Source organism: Agrilus planipennis, unplaced genomic scaffold (assembly GCF_000699045.2).
Source record: "Agrilus planipennis isolate EAB-ADULT unplaced genomic scaffold, Apla_2.0 scaffold62, whole genome shotgun sequence".
NCBI classification, from domain to species: domain Eukaryota; kingdom Metazoa; phylum Arthropoda; class Insecta; order Coleoptera; family Buprestidae; genus Agrilus; species Agrilus planipennis.
The window spans coordinates 677,035-704,857 of NW_020438875.1; the positions used below are offsets into that span (position 1 = coordinate 677,035).

At 36.3% G+C, this 27,823-nt stretch overlaps 2 protein-coding genes across 2 annotated transcripts; one reads left to right on the plus strand and one right to left on the minus strand.

The window, feature by feature from the left end:
• The first annotated feature begins 2,522 nt into the window (after positions 1–2,522).
• LOC108734566 (rhamnogalacturonate lyase-like) lies at positions 2,523–12,748 on the plus strand. Its single transcript, XM_025980782.1, has 6 exons — positions 2,523–2,634; positions 2,935–3,200; positions 4,009–4,434; positions 7,618–7,996; positions 8,184–8,429; positions 12,167–12,748. Exons 1-6 carry the CDS (start codon positions 2,577–2,579, stop codon positions 12,673–12,675), a joined length of 1,884 nt encoding a protein of 627 aa, XP_025836567.1. The 5' UTR covers positions 2,523–2,576; the 3' UTR covers positions 12,676–12,748.
• A 5,773-nt stretch (positions 12,749–18,521) lies between these two features.
• LOC108734573 (rhamnogalacturonate lyase-like) lies at positions 18,522–25,913 on the minus strand. The gene is made up of 6 exons (XM_018466193.1): positions 25,820–25,913; positions 24,530–24,795; positions 21,145–21,576; positions 20,144–20,522; positions 19,688–19,933; positions 18,522–19,099 (listed from the first exon to the last, which is right to left on the minus strand). The coding sequence occupies exons 1-6, from the start codon at positions 25,875–25,877 to the stop codon at positions 18,591–18,593; spliced, it is 1,890 nt and encodes a 629-aa protein (XP_018321695.1). The 5' UTR covers positions 25,878–25,913; the 3' UTR covers positions 18,522–18,590.
• Between the last annotated feature and the right edge of the window lie 1,910 nt (positions 25,914–27,823).

A 27,823-nucleotide genomic window follows, 5' to 3' on the forward strand; every position in this document is an offset into this window, starting at 1 on the left:
ATATATTATAAATCAGAAATATATCAGAAAAAATTAGATGTTAATTAGGTGCTCAACAATAGGACAAAAGTGTTAATAAGTGCTTGACGAACATCAACAGTGCAGGATTGTGTTGAAACTGTTTAACATTACATAGCACGTGATGAAATCGTAGATAATAAATAAGACAGTTATGGGATTTTCTCGATTTTATTCGAGTTTTAAGATTAAGTGCTTATTAAGTGCTTGACAAATAACCGTAGTGCAGCAGAAATCAAACGTGTCTTCCTTTTCTTAATTAGCAATTAATTCTTAAATTCGAACAACTTCGGAAAAATCCCATAACCATCTCATTAAATACCTATGGTGTCATTAGGAGCTATGCAATTAAGGAAAAGGAAGATACATTAGAAAGAAGTAGCATTAGTCATATCGCACCACTCAGTGATATACATAAACATTATCGAAAGCCCCAACAGCTCTGACTATGAGGACGATGACACATATTTGCGTAATATCGCCAGTGCATTCCCGTTGCACAATCCATATGTGACCACCATGTCCGCATATTCTGCATTCGAATACATCGATTTTTGCTTGATATTTCTACATTCAACTAATTTTTGTATTTTGTGGTAATACTTTGTTAATCAAACGCTAAGGATTACAGATTATTACTAATCATTACGTACAATTGACTTGTTTACGGATAAGATGCTTGCGAAGGTCACGAATAGGTATGTCTGTTTCGTCAAAAGTCAGATAACGCGGCAACTGTTTTCAATCACTGACGGCTCGTTAACTAGGGTACTTTTTAAATCTCCTACATTGTGACACTATGATGATACGTACTCTACAGTGACACCAGATCAGACATAGTGTTTATTGCAACAAGCTTCTCCACCAATCACTTAATTAGCACTTAAATCTTATGAATAATACAGGGAAAATCCTATAACCATTTTATTAATTGCGTATAGTATTATTAGGAGTTATGTATTGTAACACGCCGTTATATATGCGGTAACTACACGTTCACTCGAATTAATCACTGTGCAAAATGAGAGAGCTTTGTTCTAAACTTTTATCGGCTAAACCTTCAGGTCAGTTTGCTAAATTTTGTGATAAATATACCTAATTTATTGGAAACCTGTTCTAATCAACTGCTAAAGCCTTTCAAGTTATAAAATTTGATTAAACTAATTTGAGTGCTTGTAGTTCACCTACCTTATCCCAACTAGTGTACAAGTATAAATAAATAATATTTACAAATTTGATACAGTCAGAACCTCAGATTAGAGAAAAAATAACTACGCGTTAAAACTAAATTGAACAATATTTTACACAGCATCAATTCAGTTTTACGTTGTTCATGCTGAATGGGAAGCTACAATAGTTTTCTAATAAATCGCGTGTCTCATACGAAATTACTGATTAGAAGATAATTCATAAAGATTAGTCAGTTTAATAAGACAATTGATTAGAGGTTCAGAGCCAAAGATAACTGACGAGCAATTGCTTTCACGAACTTAAAAAAGCTACATATTTGCTTCGACTCATTACCGTCATCATAAGGTCGTTAGCCCTAAGACTGGTTGGACACGTACCTCAACTGTTTTCTATCCTGAGCTAATCTTCCCATTTCCCTAAAACTAGAACATCCTACATCCTTAACTATTTGCGAACAGTAGTCTAATCTACCTCTCCTAACTACCGTTCCTGCCTCTAATATAACTGGACCTTCATGTCCTGCTAACCTATCTCGCCTATTTTTTAATAACTTCCATAGAGTCCTCTGTTCTTTTATTCTTTTTAAAACCTCTTCATTTCTTACCTTCTCTATCGACGGTATCCTCATCATTGGCCGGTAACACCACATTTCAAATGCTTCTAACCTTTTCTTTTCCGTCCATGTTTTGCATCCTTACAGCGCCGCGCTCCAAACGTACATCTTTAACAATCCTTTTCGAATTTGTAAATTAATCGTTTGCGAGCATTGAAGTGACTTCTTTTTATTGAAGGCGACTCGATCTGCTTTATATCCCTACTTCTCCTTCCATCCTGACTTATTTGACTTCCTAGATACCTAAAATCGGCCACTTCTTCTAATCTTTCGTCTTCTATCTTCAGCTTCGATTCACAATAAATAACTTTACTCATCTTACACGGGTATAAAAAAAGTATTTACAAAATAAATAAAACGTGATTACGGTAATGTGGATTCAGTGTGTTCATTGAACCTATAACTTTGTAGAATTTTTCTATAGCATGACAACTTTATGCACATAGTTATACTATGTACTATTTATACTATTATTAGATTTGTGCATTGGAAATTACCACACACTCCTGTTTAACACTCGCAGCACTTTGCATACGGAAAAGATCGAATGCAGACAAAACCTCTGAGAACGTTTCCGTAAGTAAATTAACCAAATCCAAAAAAATTTTAGAATGCACGTGCATATCAACATTATCATTTTTCAGATTATGTCAAGTATGCTTTATTTCAAGAAACCGCTATCAGACGAAACGATCTTCACACTTAAGGCATAAATACATCGAAAATCGCATTCTCAATTGTTATTTTGTCGAAAATGTCAACTAAATGTCTAATAGTGAGTTTGGTCCTGCTGCTTTTCCGTACATCATCAGGTAAGCTATTTAGGTATATGCAATTATTGTGATTACATTAATTTTTGACAGTCAGAATTTAAACAAACAAATTATGTACATAGTTTTTTTACTAGCCAAGTTGTACCCTTAGGTTGTAAAAAATTAATAAGAATTACTGCATTTAAGGTCACAATTAAACAAATTAGTACTTTGCGATTAGCAGCGTATGACAATATATTTAAAGTAAAACATTTATATTTTACATTGTTTCATAAATTTTTAATTTTTCTTATTTTTTTAATACTTTCATATTCAACTAAACCAAAATACATTGCTTAGGTCAACAATGTAGGGCACTATCGTTCCAACGCTTGTGTGTCACCGATGGCAGCAATGTGGTGCTCGAAAACGAAAGGCTGTCAATGACTATCAACAAAGCAAAGGGACAGATCACTGCACTTTATTTCAACTCGCGTGTTGATAGTAGTATCAAATCAACAAACTTGCTGAGAGGCGGTTCTGGCTATTACCTTGCCAATATTAATGTAAACGGCAAGAGTTCTGCGGTTGGACCTAATGTGGGAAATATGAAAATAACACAGAGTGTGAGTGTCGCGATAGCCTTTTTGGAAGATAAATAGTCGACAATACCTTCTTTTTAACAATCCCTCAATTTTCGACTAAAATCTGATTAATACTAATTTTCTAAATTTGAAAGATTAACGTTTGCAGTTTTCAAATTCTATGGATTGCTTTTGGGTGAAATTATACCTATTTAATTCTGGCAAATATGTGCTCAGAATATTTGGATTTCTTTGCCGCTAATCTCACATTGAACATACAGAATAATAAGAGAACAATATAACTGCATTAGGCTTTCCAACTAGATAATATTTGACGTTGCAATAATGAACCTATTAGCAAAAATTATTATTAGATAAAACCTAACACAGTTAAATAATAAACAATTATTAAACAAAATATTTTGCATCTAACAAATGGCACCACGTCGTCAAACTTGACTAATTTAATTCTGCAACAGCAGTCATTGCTGTGCACCTTTTTCAATAGGTCTTTCATTGTAAGATCTTTATCAAAGTCATATAATAGTAGTGTGATGTTAGTGAATACTGACAAAAAAGTGTCATTAGTTGACTAACCTTAACGTGAACCTTCATAATGCGACGAAAACAATTAATAAATATTTGGCATTACCAATTAGTTCTAAAATATTTTATTTCGAATCTATTAAATTATTCTTTATAAGTATGATCAACTCGTTATCTTCAAAGTTGATTATCTAAATTAATGATAATTAATTAGGACTCTTTCAATTCTTATATACTTTCGGTTTGATTGCAATTACATGTAATTTAAAGAGAGATAACGTTTAAATTCTTTTTAATTAACTAGGCTGAATTTATCGACCTTGCATTCACAAACCAGGACACAAGCACTTGGCCAATTAACTTCGAGTTTCACTTAGTTCTCCAAAAGAATTCATCCATATTTTACTATTACTCCATTCACAAGTATTTGAAAGACGGTTACACCGCAGAGCAGCTAAGATGGGCGATAAGGGCCCCCGCGAACATATTCAAGTACTATAATGTGGATGGAAGGAGAGCGGGGACTATGCCCACGCAGTCAGACATAGACTCGGCTGAGGTTTTACAAGATTGGACATACAAGTTCAAAGATGGATCAGTTTATTCAAAATACCAGCAAATATCGTCAAATGAAAATATAAACACTGTGTTCGGTATATATGGCGATCGCATCGGACTGTCTCTACTACAGACACACAAAGAGTGGCTCAGTGGTGGACCATTCAAGCAGGTTAGTCACCATTTAGTCGAAATTCATAATAAATACTTATTAATTTAATAAGCTGATACACATTGAGGTTTAAAAATAATTAAGGTACCTACTTGAATTTTTGCCTTTGGTATTTCTTTTTCAAATGCGCATTAAAATGAAATTATATACAAGTTTGCTTCGTTAAAATTTAAGAATATGCTTTATTTAAAAGCATATTTAGCCAAAAATAATAACAAGTGAATTAACTTAACGTTCTACACACCTATAAAACTTTTGCTTTGTTTTCTATTGTTAATTTATATACATTTTTGTTTTAAGAAATTGCTAAACATTTTCGTCTAGTACTGTACAGTTCTAGCCGATCTCCTAAGACCGCCCNTTTTATAAATGCAAGACGGATTGTAGTAAGAATTGTGGCTGTCAAAAGGTGGGTGTTAAGAACTTTAATATAGATATATAGATTCTTTTTATTTTGTTTAAATTCTTTTCTAAAATTATCATTCATAGTATTATTATTATTATTATTATAGCCAACAGTTGAAAGCAGGTAATATGTATTCGTATCCTTGGAAACATGAATCTCATTATCTTGGGGGTTTCCAGATGTACCTAAGTATTTTTGTAACCGATCGGTCAAACCCCCTAGAAATTAGAAATCAGAGAGATAGCAACTGACCTTTCCACGGTGCACACCACTTTTAACTACAGCTGCTTTATAGAGTTGCTATAAAATATAATATAGTTGTTGACGAAACTTCTCCGAAGGATTTTATCAATAAACGTGTTCTAAGTTACCAGTGTCCGATTTATTTTTATTATAAGTGGCAACAACTAAAAAGCGAATCCTTTTTTTTTGTGTTGCAAATCGCCAACGTGCAATTCATCGCTAACAGTTAGCAGCATTAGCTGATCTTTCTTCGTCTTGTTCATTGTGTCAAAAAAACCAAATTCAAAATGTCAAACCCAGCTGGAGCTGCAATGGACCAAGATCCAATTCCAGAACAAGCGCCAACTCCGGAACAACCTGTAACAACAAATATACTAGTTGATCCAGATACGGGGAACGAACTTCCAGATCCCAAAAGACCAAGATTTGATCTTAACATAGATAGAAAAGTCAGTGTGTTAAAATTACTCATCAGAGGGTATTACGGAGTTTTTGGTCATATGTTTTCAAACCTACCTATAGATGCACCTGAGAGACACGACCTTACCCTTGCTACCCAAATAACTAGCATCCTCTTTACGCTACACACAATCAATCGGCAGCAGTTTAAAACTGTCAATTCGAACACAAGAGTAAAATCAGAACAATCTGATTTTAAAATTACGTCGATGGGCCAACAACTCCCATTCAAGAGGGCCGAGCTTAATGCTATATGGGTAGCAAGAGCCACAGAGTTAGGGCTAGCATATGCCGACTTCCCCCCTGACTATGCTGATAATTGGTATGGGACAATAGGTCCATATTTTGATTTCTTCCTTGCTTTCGGTTTAAGGTTAAAAGAATTAAGAATTGGTCATACATCCATGCCTGTTGGAAAAGTGGGGGAGAGACAAAAACAAATTGCAGTCTCTAGATATGGAATTGGTGGACACCATCACATCCTATTAGAGGGTAGCACATTTCATCCAGAGAAAAGGGCCTCATTGGCTCAATCTTTAGGACCCTTAACAGCCGTCATAATTATGATAAGAACAGAAGGTCAATATAGGCGGAAATGGGAAAATGTAGTGAAACGTGCTTACAATCATATCTACTGCATAGACGATTTTATTGAGTTGACCAGAACAAACAAACAGTCAGCTGAGCTATCCACTGCTGTTTCATTACTTGGTGACATAGCTTTGCTCACAACCACAAGACAAGCAACCAGGATGGCATTTCCGTTGTCACTGCTTGCTCACATCTACACTCTAACTCCAGCCCCATTAAAAGATAAATTTCTGGCTTTCTTCAATGTCTCAGGGGCAGGAGGATTTTATACATGTAAGAGGGCACAAGCAGTGGCTTACTCATTCCAAGGAAATTACACTCCTGAAGAAGCAGCACAAATTTATTTCCACTGCATCTTCGGGACTTACAAGGAGGACTTAGGAATACTTGCGCAGATCACAAACATCACTACCTGGTACACGCGAGACCAAATGGGAACAAGATTCCAGAAGCCAACTACAGTACAGAGGCGAGTCAGCTTTCGACCACCAGTCCTGAAATATTATTCAAAACTATCCTCAGCCAACCAATCGGGACTTCTCTCAGCCAGCTATCCACAATTCTCCTCAATATCTTGTTTTAGTGGTAAGAGAAGAGTAACCTCTACAGAGGACATCATTTAAACTCTTTCAAGAAGGCAAGTAACACAAACGAGCACTAGAACCATATCAAGTCTTAATCAGGCCCTTGAAAGAATCTTGGTAGAGGTCATGGCAGAAGTACAAAGTAGGGGAAGAACAATTGAGTTAGGGACAACCACTTGGTTTGACATGGAGTCTATTAGATTGGATAGACCTGGGAACCCACTTCCAAACATGATCCTGAACGTATCAAACACTTTCTTTTTAGGTCCTCATTAGCTGTATTTTGCGATTAGTTTTCAAACTTTTCTTTGTTTAACAAATTATCTTTTTTAAGGCTCAATGTCTGTTGCCACTCTTTTCAAAATGTTTCGTGTTTTTTAGTTCTTGTATTTAAATGATATTTTTGTGTTAAAGTTTGGTTTTAAGAGAAAAAAAAATCTACAGTCCATTACTTCTTCGAAATGATTTCACCAATTTAATAACCGGCGTGATACCGCCATAACGAACATTTTTTGATTCAAACAAATTGGCTGTAGCCTCCTGTTTATTATTGATTTCCACAACGCCCTCTGTTAGAGCGGGTCGGGTATGTCTTTATAAACACTGTGACTAAATAGAGGTTTAGTTTGAATAGTGTTAGACTCAGTACGGGCTGATTTTTCCATGTGTTCCTTTTTAGTTTATTTCGTAATTTATTTTTACCTACATACTATAGCTTTATAGCAGGAAATTTAGATTTTGTAAAAATACTAACAGACAACAAATAAGATGCCCACAGAGCGGACATTTATTCTTTTTTCATTTTTTTTAAATATTAATAATTTAGATAAAGTTCTCATGGATTAAATCACTTTCGACTAACCGTTTCTCAAAGCAGCATTTATAGATCCGCTGTTTTAGGACTTGACAACACACACCGGACAAATGTTGCTTTTCCACGAACATTCGGGACACTACGGCACCCCAGAACTGGTACCCACCAGCGGATGGACTAAAGTGTACGGTCCTATAGGTTTCTACCTTAATGATGGCCAAAGTCCTTCAGAAATGTATTCCGATGCTCAGAGACAACTCAGTGATGAGGAGAAGAAGTGGCCGTACCAGTTTGTCACCGCACCAGAGTACAATGCACAAGGGAGGGGCAGTGTGTCGGGAGTACTTACAGTGGATGGCTCGCCGAATGACGACTGGGTATGGCTTACTCTGACCGAACCTAATGTCAATAACCCTCAGTTAGAGTCGGCCACCTACATGTATTCTGCAGTGGCAGGGAAAAATGGTAATTATTTTGAAATTCTATTTATTTAAATTAATTGATTAAGATTAAGATAAGATAAATTCACTAACTTTTGAACCATTTAATCTAAACTTCATTTATTTTTAATTTTTTAACTTAATTAATGCACATTATTAACCAATTATTTTTAAGTGATCTTAAAAGTACTGAATATTTTAATAACCATTAGGTGATTTCAAGATACCAGCTGTAAGGCCAGGTACGTACAAGCTGCATGTAATAGCTAAGGGTGTGGTTGGAGAATACATTCAAAACAATATTCGTGTGCAACAGAAACAGAATAATAATCTTGGCACGATCAATTGGAAGCAGGAGAGCCATGGTAAATTGCTCTGGCAGATCGGTGTGCCTGATAGAAATTCGGCTGAGTTTAGATTGCCAGCTGGTTTTCCATCACCCATCCCTAATTTAGCAGGTACTTCCTTATTTTTTACTGTAGTTATTTTCTAGTCTGATTCACTAAGTAACGCAAGAGAATATATACAAGTAGGGTTGTCACATGGAATAAAAAGTGTGACAATCCCATTCTCGCATTAGTTTGATGCCTTGATAAGTATGACCATCATGCAAGAGCTCTTATTTATTACATTACTGCATGCAAAGCTCATTTGGACAGATCATAATTAGGATGTTTAGTAACCTAAGTCATTAAGTGGCAAACGTTTTATTTATTAAATTCGATTCTGCCTCTTATATATCTCTGAACAGACCTTCACGCCTGAGAAGCTGTCTTACTAACCTATCTCGCCTATTTCTTATTGACTCAATACCTCTTCATTTCTAGCCTTCTCTATCCACGGTATCCTCATCATTCGCATGTAACACCATATTTCTAACGCTTCTAACCTTTTCTTTTCCGCCGCACCCACTGTCCATGTTTCGCACCCGTACAACGCGGCGCTCCAAACATACACCTTTAACAACCTTTTTCGAATTTCTAAATTAACCGTTCGTGAGCATAGAAGTGATTTCTCTTTATTGAAGTTGACTCGACCCTGCGCTATCCTCTGCTTTATATCCCTACCACTCCTTCCGTCCTGACTTATCTGACTTCCTAGATACCTAAAATCGGGCCTAAGCCCACTTCTTGTAATTCTTCGTCTTCTATCTTTATATTCGCCCTTTCTATACTTTCCCTTCCCTTGCATACCAGTATTTTTATCTTACTTATGTTTATTTTCATACAGTACTGTTTTGTCAGTACCGCTTCCAGTATATTTAAAGCTATCTCTAATTCCTCCTTGCTAGATGCTAATACTGCTATATCATCTGTAAATGTAAGCATACCAATATTTTTCCCCTGTATATCTATCTCTACAGTTGTACTGTCTTTAATGATGTTGATCGCGTTTTCTATGTATAGATTAAGAAGTAGTGGTGACAGTGTACATCCCTGTCTGACTCCCTTCTTAATATTTACTTCTCTACGTTGCAACCCCATTTCTATAACTGCCTGTTCCTTTTAATACAAAGTATCACTGTTCTATCTTTGTAACTCATCCCTACGTTTTTAAGTGTATTTAACATTTGTACTATTTAACATTGTCAAAAGCTTTTTCTAAATCTACAAATCCTATGTACGCCCTCTTTCTTTTTTCTATCGTTTTCTCTATTGTTACCCGTAAAGCTAGAATGGCCTCCCACGTTCCTCTTTTTGATCTTTTTTTTTATCAAATTGATCTTCCCCTAATAGTTCTTTCGTCCTTTCTTCCATCCTCCTCTGTACAATTCTAATTAAAATTTTTGACGCATGGGAAGTTAAGGTAATTGTTCTAAATGTCTCGCACCTATCCGCGCCTCTCTTTTTAGGTATGGTTCCTACCAGGGTTACCTACTTTGGTTTTGTTTAAGACCTAGTATATCTGAAGTTGTTGTCTATGTCCTTGTCATTCGTTTCTCCCGCCGCCTTTAATATTTCGTCTGTCCTTTTACCTAGCCTACTACGCGTTTCATTACATTTTAGCTTTTCTAAGTCAAGACGTCTCTTACCTTCCCTCTTTTTCAGAATTTTCAATTTAAGTTTGGTCTTCATTACTATTAGTATGTTACGATCGCTATCTATATCTGCTCCTGGATAACTCTTACAGTCCTTTACTTGATTTTTTAATCTTTGCCCAACAAGTATGTAATCTAACTGATATCTGATAAGTATTCGCAATGGTTAAGTTATGTTTATCGCAAAATTCTATCAGCCTATCTCCTCATCATTTCTATTGCCTAATCCAAAAGAACCTGCTATTGCACCCACTTTACCTTCACCTATTACTGCGTTGAAGTCTCCTATAGCTATTAGGTTTTCCTGCCCTTCCACTAAACTTAACACGTCTTCTACGAGGGTGGATTGATAAGTTTCCGGCCTAACCAAGAGATGACGCCACTAGGCCTACCTTGAGGTGACATTCTATAGTACCATCCTTGGATAGCTTGTAGCTATAGTTTCAGCCCGATCTCCTTGCTAGTGTAGGTTTGACAGCACGCTGAACAAGACGCCTCTGTGGTTTTCGTAAAAATGGAAAAGCAGGAAAATCGTGCTGTCATCAAATACTTTTATTTGAAGGGGTTAACGCCGAAGGAAATTAAAAAAGAGATGGACTCAACACTGGGGACATCCTCCCCGTCATATTCAACCGTTAAGCAGTGGGTTTCCGAGTTTAAAAAGGGTCGTGTGAGCACCTCTGATGGGCCTCGCTCAGGACGCCCCGTTGAGGTCACAACTCCAGATATGATCGAAAAAATTCATCAAATAGTGCTGGGAGACCGCAGATTGAAAGTGCGTGAGATAGCTGAGACCTGTAAGATGTCATATGAACGTGTGCAACATATTTTGCACCAACATTTGCATATGGAAAAGCTCTGTGCAAGATGGGTGCCGCGTTTGCTAACAGTCGACCAAAAATTGATTCGAAAAAACATTTCTACCGCAAATTTGTCATTGTATAAGCGTAATCCAAGCGAATTTTTGCGTCGATTCGTAACCGTTGACGAAACGTGGGTCCACCACTACACTCCTGAAACCAAAGAACAGTCTAAACAGTGGATTGGACCAGGGGAACCAACTCCAAAGAAGGCAAAAACAATTTTTTCGGCGAACAAGGTTATGGCTACTGTTTTTTGGGATGCAAGAGGTATTATATACATTGATTACCTTGCAAAGGGTAATACTATCACTGGTCAATACTACGCAGACTTATTGCAACGTTTGAGCCACGAGGTGAAAATTAAACGACCTCATCTGGCGAAGAAAAAAATCTTGTTTCATCACGATAACGCACCAGCGCACACGTCAATCGTTGCGACGGCTAAAATCAACGATCTAAAGTTTGAATTGATGCCGCACCCTCCTTACTCTCCAGACCTAGCCCCGAGTGACTATTTTCTGTTCCCTAATCTCAAAAAATGGCTTGGCGGTAAGAGATTTGCGGACAATGAAGAAGTAATCGAAGCTGTAAATGGTTATTTTGAGGAGCTTGACGAATCAGTCTATAGAGATGGCATTAATAGACTGGAACACCGCTATGAGAAATGTATCAGCCTTGGAGGAGATTATGTTGAGAAATAAAAAAAAAAAATTTTTAAAAACCTTGTTTTTCTTGGTCAGGCCGGAAACTTATCAATCCACCCTCGTATATCTGCATAAATTGCTTCTACGTCTTCATCACTGTAAAATCATGTAGGCATGTAGACCTGCACTAATACCGTCTTTACCGGCTTCGAGTTTAATTTAATCATAACTATCCCATCGCCTTTTTGTAAATAACCTTCTACACTCTGCCCTACTTGGGATTACCTTCCACCTTCCTGTATGTATTATTCTAGTCTCCACTCCAGAAGTCTCCAGCTTCGGGCCAACGGACTTCACTAATACCTACTATATCTAATTCTAATCTATCCATCTTTGCTTTTAAATTTTCTAATTTCCCTACTTGCCTCATTGTCCTAACATTCCACATTGAAGAGTAGTAGTTGTAAATAAGGAACAGTATAAGGGGTTGTAAATTTAATTTGTTATGGAAACATACACCAAGCTAGCAGAGTTAGTGTTTAATCTATGTTATATTGTATTTAAAACGCGCTCCCGAAACGAATAACCTACATTATAGTGTAAATTAATTCAATTTTAAAATATCAAAATGTAATATGATTATTTGTTAGAGTATCGCAAGTTTGGCACATGGCTCAGCTATTCCAAGGCATTTCCTAATGATCCAGACTTCACAGTAGGCAGCAGTGACCCGGCTAAACATTGGTGCTATTTCATGCCCATGATCAAGACACCTGGCTCTCCTGCCCAGCTCAAACTCGTCAATGTCACCCAAAATGTGCAACCTACCAACTGGAAGGTCAGATTCGACTATAGTGGATCAACTACAGGCACCGCCACATTGACTCTGGGATTAGCTGCTAATGTCAAAGCCGGCATTCGTGCGCTGATCAACGGTAACGAGATTCTTAAGGTGAACAATTTTGATGGACCCCAAGGCGATTCTGCGCTGTTTCGTCAGGCATCCCATGGTATTTACCGCCAGCAAAGTATGACGTTCAGTCAATCACTGCTTAAAGCCAAGAATATTCTAGAGTTCACACCTCCCGGCGCAGTAAGTCAAAATCATTTTGACAAAATGGTGATGTGGGACTTTTTAAGACTGGAAGTCAGTAATTAAATGTGCTTTCGTATGCTAAAAGGAATGTTGTTACCTACTGAATAATTATCAATGAATAAAAATTTAACAACTTTTTTGTTTTACAAGTATGTGGACTTTCACATTTTGTCTTCGATAACAATAACTCTAAAATTGTCAAGTAACAGAGACGTAGCCAGTCTTTGCTTTGTACGGGTCGCAGGTAGGTCACACCGTTGTATATTTTAAGTTCGAAGGCGCCAACCTAGATATACATTCAATACAGGATGTTTCTGAGATGAGCAGCAAATTTGCAGGAAGTAATATGGCACTATAAAATAAGAAAATTAAGTGAATGTTTAGTGGCCCGAATGTTCATAAAGAACATATTTGAAACTACAGTCAATTGTCAATTCAGCCCTAGTAGCATCAAACAGAGAAATACGAAATTGTAACGCAGCTTTCGCTGATTAGCAGCACTCACGTTGTTTTCCTTTTGTATATTTTTACTCATACATTGATTGTCATTTGTCAGATTAGATTAAGTGTGATTGACAAAGTTTAATTTACAAACAGCCTATAGTAATTATGGAATAATCGGTACGAAACGCCAGTGCAGAACGCTAATGTGATTTGCAAAATTGTGTATGATCGCTGAAATGAAGTACACCAAATTCCGAACTTTTTAGCGCGACTTTTTTTTTAATAGGAAAGTAGGGTTATTGAGGAACAACCCACAAAAAAAAGGAACGCACTTTGACAATACCTCAAAGATGGCTTGAAAATTTAATTTACTTATCACCTTTAATGTTAACGTAAAATTTTTTCAGTTTCGTGTTCATAATACCTTATCGAAGTGGTCTTTAAGAAGTACTGGGTATTATCAGCGATGAACAAAGTAGTTATTTGATTATGTTTTATCGTAATGAGTGTGTGTAGTGGCGTAGTGGTAAGCTGTTGAAATTTACATTACACAACACAACTATCATTGTTTACACTCTCCGTTGATGTAGATGGTTAGTTGTTATCGCAATTTCTCTTTACATTGCCAATTCACACTTAGAACCAGCCAGACATACATTTCGTAAGAGAAGCTACACAAAAATATGCAATTTGTTTTTCTGTTTCTTGTCTTACTATAAGAAATCATGCCAGTCAATGAGTTATAATGTCATTATTGCGTTTACGTTATGTAATACTAACAAATAATGATAACATTGACACACGTTGACAATGATAGATCGCAAACGCTAAGGTATAAGAAAGACAAACAATTGCATACGATAAGAAGCTATTGTAGTTCCAAACCATAACGTAGGTCAGCTCGCAAAACGATAAAAAATAAAAATTAAGTGTAACTACAGATTTTATTTCAAATAACATTCGTACCTTCGGAATTGAAGGAACTTCGTTCTTGACGGGAGTCCCCGACCGCACACGTTTTTCTTGTTATATATATCCCCTTTTATATACCTTTCTTATCAGACATTTCTGATTGTACATATTTCCATTTTCTACCTTGATGTCTATTTTGACTTATTAAACCTTTTCTGTATCTAATTCTACATACCCCTTAAATTTTAGCTTTCTTTTACTGCGTTCGTTCTTATTAACAAATCTCTATTTTACAACCCCTACTGACATACGTAATCTATATTTTCTATTGTCTATCCTTAATAATGATGCTCTTCTTATAGTTTTCAGATTTCACTTTTCTTGCGTTTATTTTTCACGAATAGTTTCTCTTTCAGTTTTGTTCTATTCTAATACATGAAAGTGAACTAAATTTTTCAAACAATTTTTTTTATCACTATCTACATATAACCTACAATTAATAAGAAAGAATTTTTGCTGCTGTCACGTCCTCGCCTGGAATCGAACCGGGATCTCTAGCTTTTAGCAATTCTGATTTATCACTAAAATGCGAGAGGTGATAGCAACAACGACGATATGTACCCAACTATACGTAGGTCACAGAATATTTGAACGAATATATAATGTGTTTAGGTACGTATCATCGTTGCTGCTACTGTCATCTTTCCTAGTTTAGGGATAATGCAATTGCGCGCAAAGCTGGATACGATTCTCAGGGAGGGTGTAACGAGCCTAACCGGTTTAGTTCGTGAATTCTTTAATAACAGAAAGGAAAAACCAGCTTTTACTTTTTTACTAATAAACACAAACATGTTAAAAAACAAAAGTACATTCAACATTCAAATAAAAATAAAATTAAAGAAAGAGAAATCGAACCCAAAATAAAAAAAGAATCACGAAATCAAAAATAGGTGTATGTAATATTATAAATAGTCTTCGTGCCCCTGTCCGAAGGTGAAATGAAAACACTTCACAAATGGTAGTCTTAGAATGCGTCCACACCCTTGGACACTAAGATGTCTACTACTGTTGGCGGGAGGTCTCGTGGCGTCGATCGATGATCCTCTTCCAACGCGCACTTTCACCTATAATGCTATAACTCCTTAACCGCGCACCACACTACCGCGATAGCAGGACCTTGGAGAACTGCCTGGCCCGTTACATGCTGTACTAATTAATTTGAGGTACCGTATTGTTAAAAAGAAAGAAAAAAATGATGCAAAAATTAATTTACTCTAATGTATTAAAATTAACCCTACTGTAAGAAATCTGGTACCGTCAGAGTAATCGTCAAGTAGTTGTGATGATAGTTGGTCGTCGTCTAATGATAGTCGGGGTGTGAAAAGACAATTACAATTGCTTAAATGAGAGTTATACTTATTAAAAAAATAAATCAACTTCTGCTCTACGTCCCGGGGATGAACTGATGATTCCTGTTTTCGACCCAGCGAGAGACCATAACGTGGTGGAAGGATGAGTCGATAGGGTGGATCAATTAACGGAAAGATACAACTGGAACAATGACATGATTATACATTTGGTGGCCAGCAGACTTCAAGGAAATGCACGGCAATGGTTTGACGAACAAATGAAGTTCGATGCTACTTGAAATAATATAAAGAGTAACATGATGGGACAATTTCGTAAGTCTGTTCCATTTTCTAAACTACTAAAAGATGCCACCAATTATGAAACACCATCCGGACAAAATTTAGGCGATTATTGCTTTCAAAAGCTTTCAAAATTACGAGCTTTAAACTTAGAAATTCCAGATGATGATTTAATAGATGCTGTAATTGGAAATATCAGTAATGAAAATATTGCATGTACTGTAATATCTGCGAGGCACATAGCCTCTATGCTTATTTAAACACGTTGGGTGGTATGCCAGGAACAATTACAAACGATATTCCTAGTACTAGTTATAGCCAGTGGAAATTAAATACGAGTTTTCGTCATGATAAAGTTAATCAATGGCAGTCACGAACGACAAAACGAAAGAAAGGTTTCACACAAACATCTTCATTTATATAACAACCCTGTAATTGTTATAATTGTGGTGCTCTCGGACATTTTGCGAGAGATTGTAGAAAGCTGAAATTGGAATGTAAGCGTTGTAATAAATTAGGTCATACGAAGGAACGATTCCCATTCGGGAATACGAAATCTGACTCATGTGTTAATATTGTTATTATAAATCCTAATGAATTAAACATGTTTAATTTTAAAACACAACTATGTAATATAGTTACTATAAAAGATTTTATGGGAAACAAAGGAACCACGGTCACTTGTAATTCCGTTACGAAACTTTTTATTTGAATCATGGAAGCATCGGCAATTGTCACAGCAATTATAGTTCCGGATGATTCCTTATCACATGATTTAATAATTGGAAGGGATTTTCTTGATCAACCACATATATTACTGATCAAACCAGGACACTCGATTAATATTCTCAATAAGCACTTGTGGTACTTAAGTCCCGAGGTGGTTGCCTTTTCTTTTTTTGTTGATGATGTTTCCTTTAAAGTAAAGGAAATGATGTGTCAAAGAATAGATGTATACAAGATTTTAATGATGAAACTAATGAAGAGGTATACGGTTTACCAAAAAAAAAAATACATACAAACTTTCGGAGCTTGAACAAATGGAAGAATTGGACGAATTTACTTCTTATAAAACAAAAACATATTTTTACTCGTTTTTATATCATCATCATTTCTCGCTCCTTCTGAGTTAAATCATATGAAGGCTATCAACGCGCGAAAAGAATTGTATAGAAAATCAGTTAAGCTCGACTGATGAGCAAAAACATCGATTACCGAAGAAAGTATCCCAGCTCAAAACAATCCACACTGGTAATGCAACCCTAATAACATAGAGTGCAAGTACGTCTTCGAATCTGTAGATCGCGTAAATGAATAATAAAGTTATGTATAGGGTTGTTCGGAAAGTCATTTCGTCTTTTTTTGTGGAAATGAAAGACAGTTTTCGTATAATAAACAAATACTTTATTAAATTATATATTGACCGTTCTGGTCCAACACCTTTTGCCATCTTTCTGGTAGTAGCATAATTCCACGCTCATAAAATTTTTGGTCTTTGCTGGCAAAAAACTGATCGAGGAGGTTTTTGACCTCCTCATTTGAGGTGAAGGTTTTACCGTCTAAAAAATTTTGGAGTGACCGGAACAAATAATAATCCGATGGTGCCAGGTCTGGAGAATATGGTGGGTGTAGCATTGTATCCCATTCAAGCTGTAAAAGCTTTTGGCGAGTGACCAAACTTGTGTGAGGTCTCGCGTTGTCTTGGTGAAACACTACACCTTTCCTGTTGATTAGTTCTGACCTTTTCTGTTGAAGTGCATCATTCAGTTTGTCCAGCTGATGACAGTAGACTTCCGAATTAATCGTTGTGTTATCCGGTAAAAGCTCAAAAAAAACGATTCCTTTAAAATCCCACCAAACAGACAGCATCACCTTTTTTTGGTGAATATCGGCTTTGGAAATGGTTTGAGCCGGTTCATCTTTTTTGCTCCATGACCTCTTGCGTTTGACGTTGTTGTATACAACCCATTTTTCGTCCCCAGTGATGATGCGCTTCAAAAACGGATCATTTTCGTGACGTTTGAGAAGCGAATCGCAGACGTCAATGCGGCGACACAGATTTCTCTCTGTGAGAACATGGGGAACCTATACATCGAGCTTCGAGAATAATCCCAGGCCTTTCAAGTGGTCATAAACTGTTGAATTTGATAAATTTAACCTCAATCCGATCTCGCGTGTTGTTATTGCCGGTTCACATGAACTAGTGCGCTTATCGCGTCTTTATCAGCTTCAACCGGCCTTCTCAAACTTGGTGCATCTTCGACATCAAAATTGCCGGATCGAAATTTAGCAAACTAGTTCTGGCACTGGCGTACTGTCAACACACCTTCTCCATACACATCAGTCAATTTCTTTCTGGCTTGAACAGCATTTTTACCCTTTCTGTAGTAAAACAGTGAGATATGTCGAAAATGCTGCTTATCGCTCTCCATATTTAAAAGGGCACCAACCAAAAACTACTGCGTAGAATTAATTGGAATTTTTCACACACAAGCCTTGCTATATGAGCTCTCAAAGCATATAAAAATTATACGGCTTAAATGTGAAGTTGGGTGCAAAAGAATACAATTAAATCCTCTGTCGGGAAAAAACGAAATGACTTTCCGAACAACCCGATATTTATGTACGTGCAAAAATTTCATTGTTTTTATTTGTTCCTTTAACCTTATATTGAAAGTATAATAACTACTTTCAAAACTTCATTTCATTTTTTTAAAACTTTCTGACGTACTAATCTTTTATACCCTAAGCAGCAAGCAAAATTAGGTAGTTTTCGAATTTGATTTGCATAAATTGAACTGAAATATTAAGCTTATAATTTTTTCAGAACCGTTTCAGGCGATAGTAACTTCAAAATTTGAAAAAAAAATCCTATACATATAAGGGCCAGTCTTTACCAAAACAAAATTTTTTAAATCTTTATTCATTGATAATTAACAAAACAAACCTTTTCTATAGTATATGAAAACACAATTAATTACTAACTTCCATTCTCAAGAAGTCCCACATCATCATTCTGTCAAAATGATTCTGATTCACCACACCAGCAGGTGTTAACTCTAGAATATTCTTGTCCTTCAATAGCGATAGGCCGAACGTCACACTCTGCTGGTGGAATATACCATGCGCTGCCTGACGAAACAATGCAGAATCGCCTTGCGGTCCGTCAAAATCGACTACCTCAAGTATTTCCTCACCGTTGATGAGCGCACGAATACCGGCTTTGACCCTAGCAGTAAATCCCAGTATTAATGTGGCGTTGCCTTTAGTTGACCCGCTATAATTGAATCTGACTTTCCAGATGGTAGGTTGCGCATTTTGGGTGACATTAACCAGTTTAAGTTGAGCAGGAAAGCCAGGTGTCTTGATCGTGGGCATAAAATAGCACCAGTCTTCGGCTGGGTCACTAAGACCTACTGTGAAATCCGGATCGTTAGGAAATGTCTTGGGATAGCTGAGCCATGTGCCAAACTTACGGTACTCTAAACAAAATTACCACATTTGGTAACATTAAAACTGAATAAGCTTGCACAGTAAAGTAGGTTTTTCGTTTTGGGAGTGCGTTTTAAATAGAAATTTTCAATTAGGAGTTCCCAGCACTTGTATTACAGGTAGCCACTATTCAAACTTCAAAATAAATTTGCTAATAAATGAGACAACTGGAACAAATTACATGTGTTTTTGTGTACTAGAGGTCTTTGAATTACAAGAAAATTTCATCATTACTCAGTCCTTTAGAGTCTGGTTATGCATTCTCCAATTGGGCATACTTTGTCTCACAACGTTTGCCACAAATGACAAGTTACTAATTTACCTAATTATTATCTCGCCAAGTGAGCTTTGGATGTAGTAAAGTAATAGATAAGAAAATTAATTTTCACTATTAAATGTCAAAATGTTTCATACAGTATTAATAAATAAGAGCTCTTGCATCGTGACCATACTTATCAAAGGATCAACCTACTTTGAGAATAGCATGTGTAGACCAGTCGTTACAAGTAGCATTCTCTTGTATTAATTTACAATCTGAGAATCTCAGACAAGAAAATCATTCAAAAATAATAAAGTACCTTCTAAATTAGGGATAGGCGATGGAAAACCAGGTGGCGATTTAAATTCTGCAGAACTTCTATCAGGCACACCGATCTGCCAAAGTAATTCGCCATGGGTCTCCTGCTTCCAATCAATTGTGCCAAGATCACTGTTCTCTTTTTGATAGACGTGAATGTTGTCTTGAATGTACCTTCCAACCACACCCTTGGCTATCACTTGCAGTTTGTATGTGCCTGGTCTCACAGCTGGTATTTTGAATTCACCTAAATATGATTAAAATTTTGAGTATTTTAAGATCTTTTGATTAATAATTAGGTCTAATATGGGAAATTATTTCTAATGTGTATTATTTAAGTAAAAAAAATTAAAACAAATGAGGTTCAGAATAAGTAGTCTAAAAATTAGCGAATTTGTCACATTGTATTTAAATCTTACTGAATTAGTTTATGTAAACAGAATTTCGATACAATTACCATTTTTTCCTGCTACTGCGGAATACATGTAAGTGGCCGACTCAAACTGTGGATCATCAACATGAGGTTCGGTTAGAATAAGGTATGTCCACTCTTTATTCGGCGACCCATCCACAGTAAGTACTCCCGACACACTGCCCCTCCCTTGTGCGTTGTACTCTGGTGCGGTGACAAACTGGTACGGCCACTTCTTCTCCTCTTCTCTGAGTTGTCTCTGAGCGTCGGAATACATTTCCGAAAGACTAAGTCCTTCATTGAAATATAAGCCGATTGGACCGTACACTTTGGTCCATCCCTTTGTGGGTACCAGTTCTGGAGTGCCGTAGTGTCCCGAGTGTTCATGGAAAAGCAACAAATGTCCGGTGTGTGTTGTCAGGTCCTACAACAAAGAATTTTTGAAGGTTGCTTCGAAATGCGATTAGTCGAACATTAGGTGTTAATGATTATTTTATCCATCAGAACTATATCCAAATTATCAATATTTAAAAAAATTGGAAAACAACGCCGCGGTTATCTTATTCGTCGTGTGTTGTGTTAATACTTTTAGAGAATTTAAATTCACTCCTTTAATAAACCTACATAAGGAAAGCATAAATTATCGTTCCTATCTACTCTCAAGAACTGAGCTTAATTAGAGTCATGCTTATTGACTTGGAATGAATTTGAAATTTCTCAGTGGCATCCATTTTAAAATTCTTTGAGCAGGATACAATGTAAGTTTTGAATATATCAGAAAACTTTAAACCTTCTCCCAAAGCTTTTATTTGATTTATGAACATATGATTTCATTTTAATGTGAATTTAAAAAATCAACTTTCTAAATTAGTTGTTGACCTCCCTATGAGTCAGCTTAAATAAATCAGTATTCATTATGAACATAAAAAGGAAGTATAGGCAAGGGAGGGTATAATACTTTGGCATTGATTCTTATTTTACATACACCAATTAGGGGAAGAAAATGAGAAAATATTATTATGAACATCGACTAAATGACAGCTAACCTGCTTGAATGGTCCTCCACTGACCCATTCTTTGTGTGTCTGTAGTAGAGACAGTCCGAAGCGATTACCATAAATACCGAACACAGTGTTTATGTCTTCATTAGACGATATTTGCTGATATTTTGAGTAAACTGTTCCATCTTTGAACATATATGTCCAGTCTTGTACAGTCTGTGTCTGGGCTGATTTTATATCTCGCTGTAAGGGCATAGTCCCCGCCCTCTTTCCATCTACACTATAGTACTTGAAAATGTCCATGTTGGCCCTTATTGCCCATCGTAGCTGACCGGCAGTGTAACCATCTCTCAAATACTTGTGAATGGAGTAGTAGTAAAATACGGACGAATTCTTTTCGAGGACCAAGTGAAACTCGAAGTAGACTGGCCAAATGCTTGTGTCGTTGCTTATGAATGCAATGTCGATAAGTTCGGCCTGGTTAATTTAGAAAATTTTGATTATTATCTTCCTTCAAATTAGAACCAAACAGGAAGTGTATAAGAATTGAAAGGAACTTAATAATTAATATTCGTTTAGATGGTCAATTTTGAATAATATAGTCAATCCTATATCAATCTAAATAAAAATTAAATCCGAAATAATTATTAATAATTTCATGATGGTAACGCTATTTACGAACTATCAGTGTTCACTCATTTTATTCTACTGTATTATAACTATAGCTGTGCACGACAAGAGCTATTATAATGTAAAATTAAAATAAAATTAAATTAATTAAGTTTGAATAAAGGTGTTTTTTGTTGGATGTTAAATATTTTATTTAATGATAGTCCAACTCTATTGAGTTTTGAATAATTAAAAACGATTATTCTAATCACTACATGTTTACTCTGTGGTATATATGAAGTTCGGATCGAAAATTGAGGCGCTGTAGTCACCAAAGCTTTGCGACCCTATGTGCTGTGGTGGAATTCCATACGTGAATACGATCAAGGGAGGAATGCAGGAATGTACTTCCGGTTATTATATACAGTGACGGTTACATTACAATTCGCCAAGGGAGGTGCATCCTGGTGGATATGGTGTGTCGAACACGATCAGAGGAATAGCTCGAATAGTCCGTATTGTAATTGACGTTTCACCCTGCGTGGAGTCATCAGGTGAGTGCAATAGTTGACGACGTCAACACGGTGGCAAATGACGTCAAGGGAAGTTTCACAATTACAAAAATGTCACAGGAGAAGGCGCATAAAAACAAAGAGACACAGGGAAAAGCTCACAAAAGCAATGGGTCACGGGAGGAGGCGAAGAAAAACGAGTCACAGGGAAAAGCTCACAAACACGAATGAATCGCTAGCGAGGGCTCACAAACACAAATGGGTCCCAGAGCATGTAAATCGTTGCAGGAAGTTACATTATAAGGAGACTTGATATTGAGACACTCCACCGTTTCCATGAAGACACATACGGTTCGGCATTCGACGGATCTAATCGTAACAAAGGATATCCGGACGATTACGCAGCAACGTCCCCACCTCTTCAATGTGCAGGCGAAGAGTTTTCTCTACATCAATCTACCTTCTGTAAACATAAGACTTCAGAAAACTCCACATGCAATAATCCAATGGATTCAAATCGGGAGGGCGAGGTGGCCACGTGAGAGCCCTTCATAACCGATTCTGCAGTCTGGATACTGGTAGTGGAGGATGGTGCGAACCGTAAGATAAAAAAAATTAGTCGAGCACCATCGTGCATAAACCTCATGTCCCTAAAGATTATTAAAGGCAGCAAGTCCTCAAACAGTGTGTCATTCAGAAATTCCGGGTTGGTCCGCGCATTCAAACGGGCCGAAAGAACATAAGGTACAAGTATATGCTGCAAATTGAATATGTCTGTACGGGTGAAACAGCACTAATCCGTCTACTAATTCGCTGGACAAACAGCTGTCTGGGAAGAATTCGTTGATGAAATACTCTACATAAGTACCATCATCTCGGGTAATCTGCTTCCGACAATTCCTGCACTTTTTGATAATAATAGGGATGCAGGGAATTCTTTCTTAAAATTCTCCATGCCGTATCATGCGGAATCCCTGTTTGCCGGGTACTCAAACCGGGATCTTCTTCTATTAATCTCAAAACGATTTCGTCAGTACCGGCTCGTCGTCTTTGCTGGCCTTCACTCCTTCGGTGCTGTATCAAATTTCCTGTTTCGCAAGCATTGTATTGCAGCGACAATTGTAATAGCATGCAAAAATTGCCTCTTCGGAAAACGTGACCACTATATACGCATATTCTGCATGCGAATACATTGCTTTTTGTTTGATATTTTCACGCGTAACTTATTTTTATATTTTGTAGTAGTTGTAGTAACTTTACCAATCGAACAATAACTACAGACTGTAAGCTACTACTAATCGTCACTCATGCACTTAACCTGTCTGTGTGGCAGCTGTTGCGAAGGTCACAAGTAGAGGTATGTGTGTTTCGTCACTAGACGCTTACGATGACGAAGTGCGATAAGGGCCAAACTAGCGATCCTTCTCAATCATTGACGGCTCGTTAACTAGAAACGCTACTTTTTGTGCAACTTTTTACCCCCTACATAGTGGCACTATTACGAGCTTTCCTTTCAAATGTTCCATTTAAATGGTATAATTTCATCTATTATATTCAGTAGTCTAATAACTGTTCAACCATACCTAACAATGGGTCTACGTAGCTTAATTAAAAAGAATGTTTAGTTGTTTAAAAAAACATTAGCTGTTGTTTTATCTTCAAATATTTGAGCTATCGAGGTCTAATTTTACAATTTATTTAAAACAATAGTTATAAAAGTATATTAATTTCTGTATTAAATTGAAATTTTATAATTTTTATTTCAACCAAGTGTAAGTAGGCTACTCACAGTTAAGGTTAGTTACATTTTTCTTATATCGATAATTAAAATAAAAAATAGTAATGTTCTTGCCATTTACTTATTCTCTCTTATTCCAAATTAAATATTAAATTAGTTAGCAAAGTTTTGGTGACCCAAACGTCTCAAGTTTTTCAATTCAATTTACCCCAACTTCATATGCAACACAGAATAAACATCTTGTGGATAGGAAAGTTGTTTCTGAGTTCTTCAATTATGTAATATTATATTGACAATTGGACAACCTTTATCTGTTATGTTTTCTCTAATAATACATTTCGCTGATATTTCGTTATGACAATGCGAGATCTTATCTGCTTAAAAGATCTAATTCAGTTCTATATTCTTTATGTTGAACATGAGGTTAATTTATAAAATTTTAAAACTGCAAATTCAAAAAATTAGTACTAATCAAAGTTTTGGCTGAAATTGATATTATTAATAGAAGGTGTTATCGATGATTTAACATTTAAGAAGGTTTTGTATCTAACAATTCTTTCTCGACACTCACATTCTGGGTAATATTTATATTTCCCATATAAGGTCTAACCGACGCATTCTTGCCGTCGACATCAATATTGGCAAGGTAATAGTTAGAGCCGCCTCCCACCAGGTTCGTTGATTTGATGGTTGTATCGATAATCGAATTATAATAAAGTTCAATGATCTGTCCTTTTGTCTTATTAATGGTCATTGATAGCCTTTCGTTTTCGAGTACCAAATCATTGCCATCGGTGACACACAGGCGTTGGAAGGATAGTTTATTGCATCGTTGACCTTAGCAATGGATTGGTTTAGTTGGATGTAATAGTATTAAAAAAAAAAAATAGAAATTTATGGAAAATACCACAAATGGCGTGGTAAACGCCATCTGTAGTACGATGCTACATTTAAGGATTACATATGCTCCAACAAGGTCCATTTAAATATATGGATATCTACTTGCTGAAACGAATCCCGGCGTAACTAACCTCAACGTGAAAGGCACGTTACCATAAACGAACATACGTGATCCCAAAATGTGGCATCGTACTACAGATGGCGTTTACCGCGCCATTTGTGGTATTTTCTAAAACGCACTGTTAAGACAGCAGGTAAAAAGTTGGTTTGTGTTCTGTCGAAGCTGTCTGCGACGCGCTGATGAGACCCAAAAAGTTCGAAATCGCGATCCGCGTCTGGCAGTTGCGACAGAATACAGACCACTTCGAATTATTTTATTAGAAATTTATAAATAAGCCACTGGCGGTCAATTATCTTTATTGGCTCTGAAGCCCAGTTCTGTTGTTAGGTCGACTACTTTTGTATTTATGAACTGTTTTCTAAGTAACGATTTCGAATCGGTTTAGTATGAGACAGGCGAGTTGATGAAAAACATTACAGCTTCCCTCTTGACGCGTTTTGTGTAAATTAGGTAAAAGTGAGGAAAAAGGAAAGTCCTTCCCTTACATATACTTTTATCAGAAATTGAGAAGGACAGAATGGACTGATACCTACCATTTCTAAAAAATTAAAACTGTTTGGAACATCTTACATTTTATAATATTTTGTACAATGATTTCGTTCAATGTCATATTAACAACACTAATAGCATACATAATAATAGTTAGCGTCAGGCATAATGAGTTTAATGAATTCTAGAATAGTAAATAAGCAAATCCACTAGTCTACCAGTACAACGACTCATCTTATGAAATCTGCTTACATATATTAATAATGTAAATTAACTATGTATACGATCTGTTTGTTTAAACTCTAAAAAATTCAAGTTATCAACATATTCGAATATACCTAAATAGCTTACCTGATGATGTATGCACAAGTAGCAGGACCAAACTCGCTATTAGACATTTAGTTGACATCTTCGACTAAATGACAACTGAGAATTCGATCTTCGATATATTTATGCCTTAAGTGTGAAGATCGGTTCGTCTGATAACGATGTGTTGAAATAAAAAACACTTGACGTAATCTAAAAAATGATAATGTTGATCTCGTTGTCATGTAGTATAAATGTGAGTTCCAAAATTTTTTTCAGTTCGGATAAATTACATGACTAGAATTAGACTTACGGAATGGTTTGACTTATCTTCTCAGAGGTATTGTCTGAATCGGTCTCTTCCGCATAACAAATGCTGTGAGTGTTAAGCAGGTGAGTATGGCGATTTTAATGCACTCATCTAATAGTTTATTTTATGCATTAGTACAACTATAGAACATGGCGTTTCCTCACGTGCGTGCCTTCGTAGAAATTTTTTTTTGAAGTTTTGGTCCCGACAGTTAAATTGCTTTTGATGAAAGCCACTGGCGGTCAATTAACTTTATTGGCTCTGAAGCCCAGTTCTGTTGTTAGGTCTACTAGTTTTGTATTTATGAACTGTTTTATAATTATGTAACGATTTCGAATCGGTTTAGTATGAGACAGGCGAGTTGATGAAAAACATTACAGCTTCCTGCTTTGTGTAAATTAGGTAAAAGTGAGGAAAAAGGAAAGTCCTTCACTTACATATACTTTTATCAGAAATTGAGAAGGGCAGAATGGACTGATGCGTACCATTTCCAAAAAATTAAAACTGTTAGGAAATTTAATTAGAATATTTGTTTCATATTTCTCAATTCAAATTCACAACAATATTGCTTATTTTTATATTGGACAAAGTCTAAAATTACTATTCTAGATCAGTAGAACAGCCAGTTCTTGAGTCAAGGGCAATCCATTCTTAGCTTCTAAAGACACCGTAGAGTCAGGCTACTTAGTACCCGCGGGGCTATTTAGAACTAACTAGTTAGTAAATACGTCTGAGTAAAAAATGCATTACTGTATGAGTCGTTCATTGATTTCCTTTTATTTTTTCGTGGTTGCAGGTTTAGTTTTTATGTATTCGCATGACCTAATGTTTGCCTACATGACCGGAAATACCAATCATGATTGACCCATGCTGATTGGCTGATTTGGATGGCGTGATCGTCGAACATTTTAGATTTATCGATTTTCTGGTTTCTGTGCGGGAATTTTGCGCAGATATTTTGTGGAACTTGTTTGGTCACTCTACAGATTGCGTTTATGTATTTTGGTTCAGTCTGAGGACCTTTTCCTTACTTAGCGGTGTATTGAAAACTCTGCGGGAAATCCCTATTTGTATTGTTTTATGTTTGGAGCTGATTTTGTTTTTAAATATTCTTATGTAGGTACTTGCTTATTTGAAACTGTTCCTACATTTTTATGTGTGTTTTGTTAGAGAACTTCGAGCTCTCTTTGGTCAGGAGGATTCAGGAGACCACCGAATTTGCTACCCTACGGTAATCTCTTGTGTTTTTTAGTTCTTTAGTTTTAAAAGTGGCGTCCGAGTTTTAATTACGGAAATGGATTTCCCAATTTGGAATTTTGTTGAATAAAATTCTGTTTGCTTGCTGTTTACGAAAAAATATGATTTTATCTCACTTGTTGCAACGCTTCTCGTTATAATGTATAGCGAGGAAGTATAAATTTAATCACGTTCGTATGCATAATCAGATCTTTTCAAATACAAGTGGAGGGGATGTGGATAAAAAAAAATGTAAATTGCATACAAGAAATGCATTAATTGCTCTCGTGTGATACTCAAAAGTTGGTATCAAAAATTAAAATTAGACTTCAGTGTTAGTACCGTCAGATACAATATTTCCTTTATAATTTACGCCTTCTGAAAGCTTATTTGTGTATCGGTTCCAAGTGACTTACCCAAATAGGTTATAAATGGGCAAGTACCTGCGCGACCGCTCGCCAGCTTCCTTCGTCAGACCTGTACATAGGTGGTTTGTCAAATTT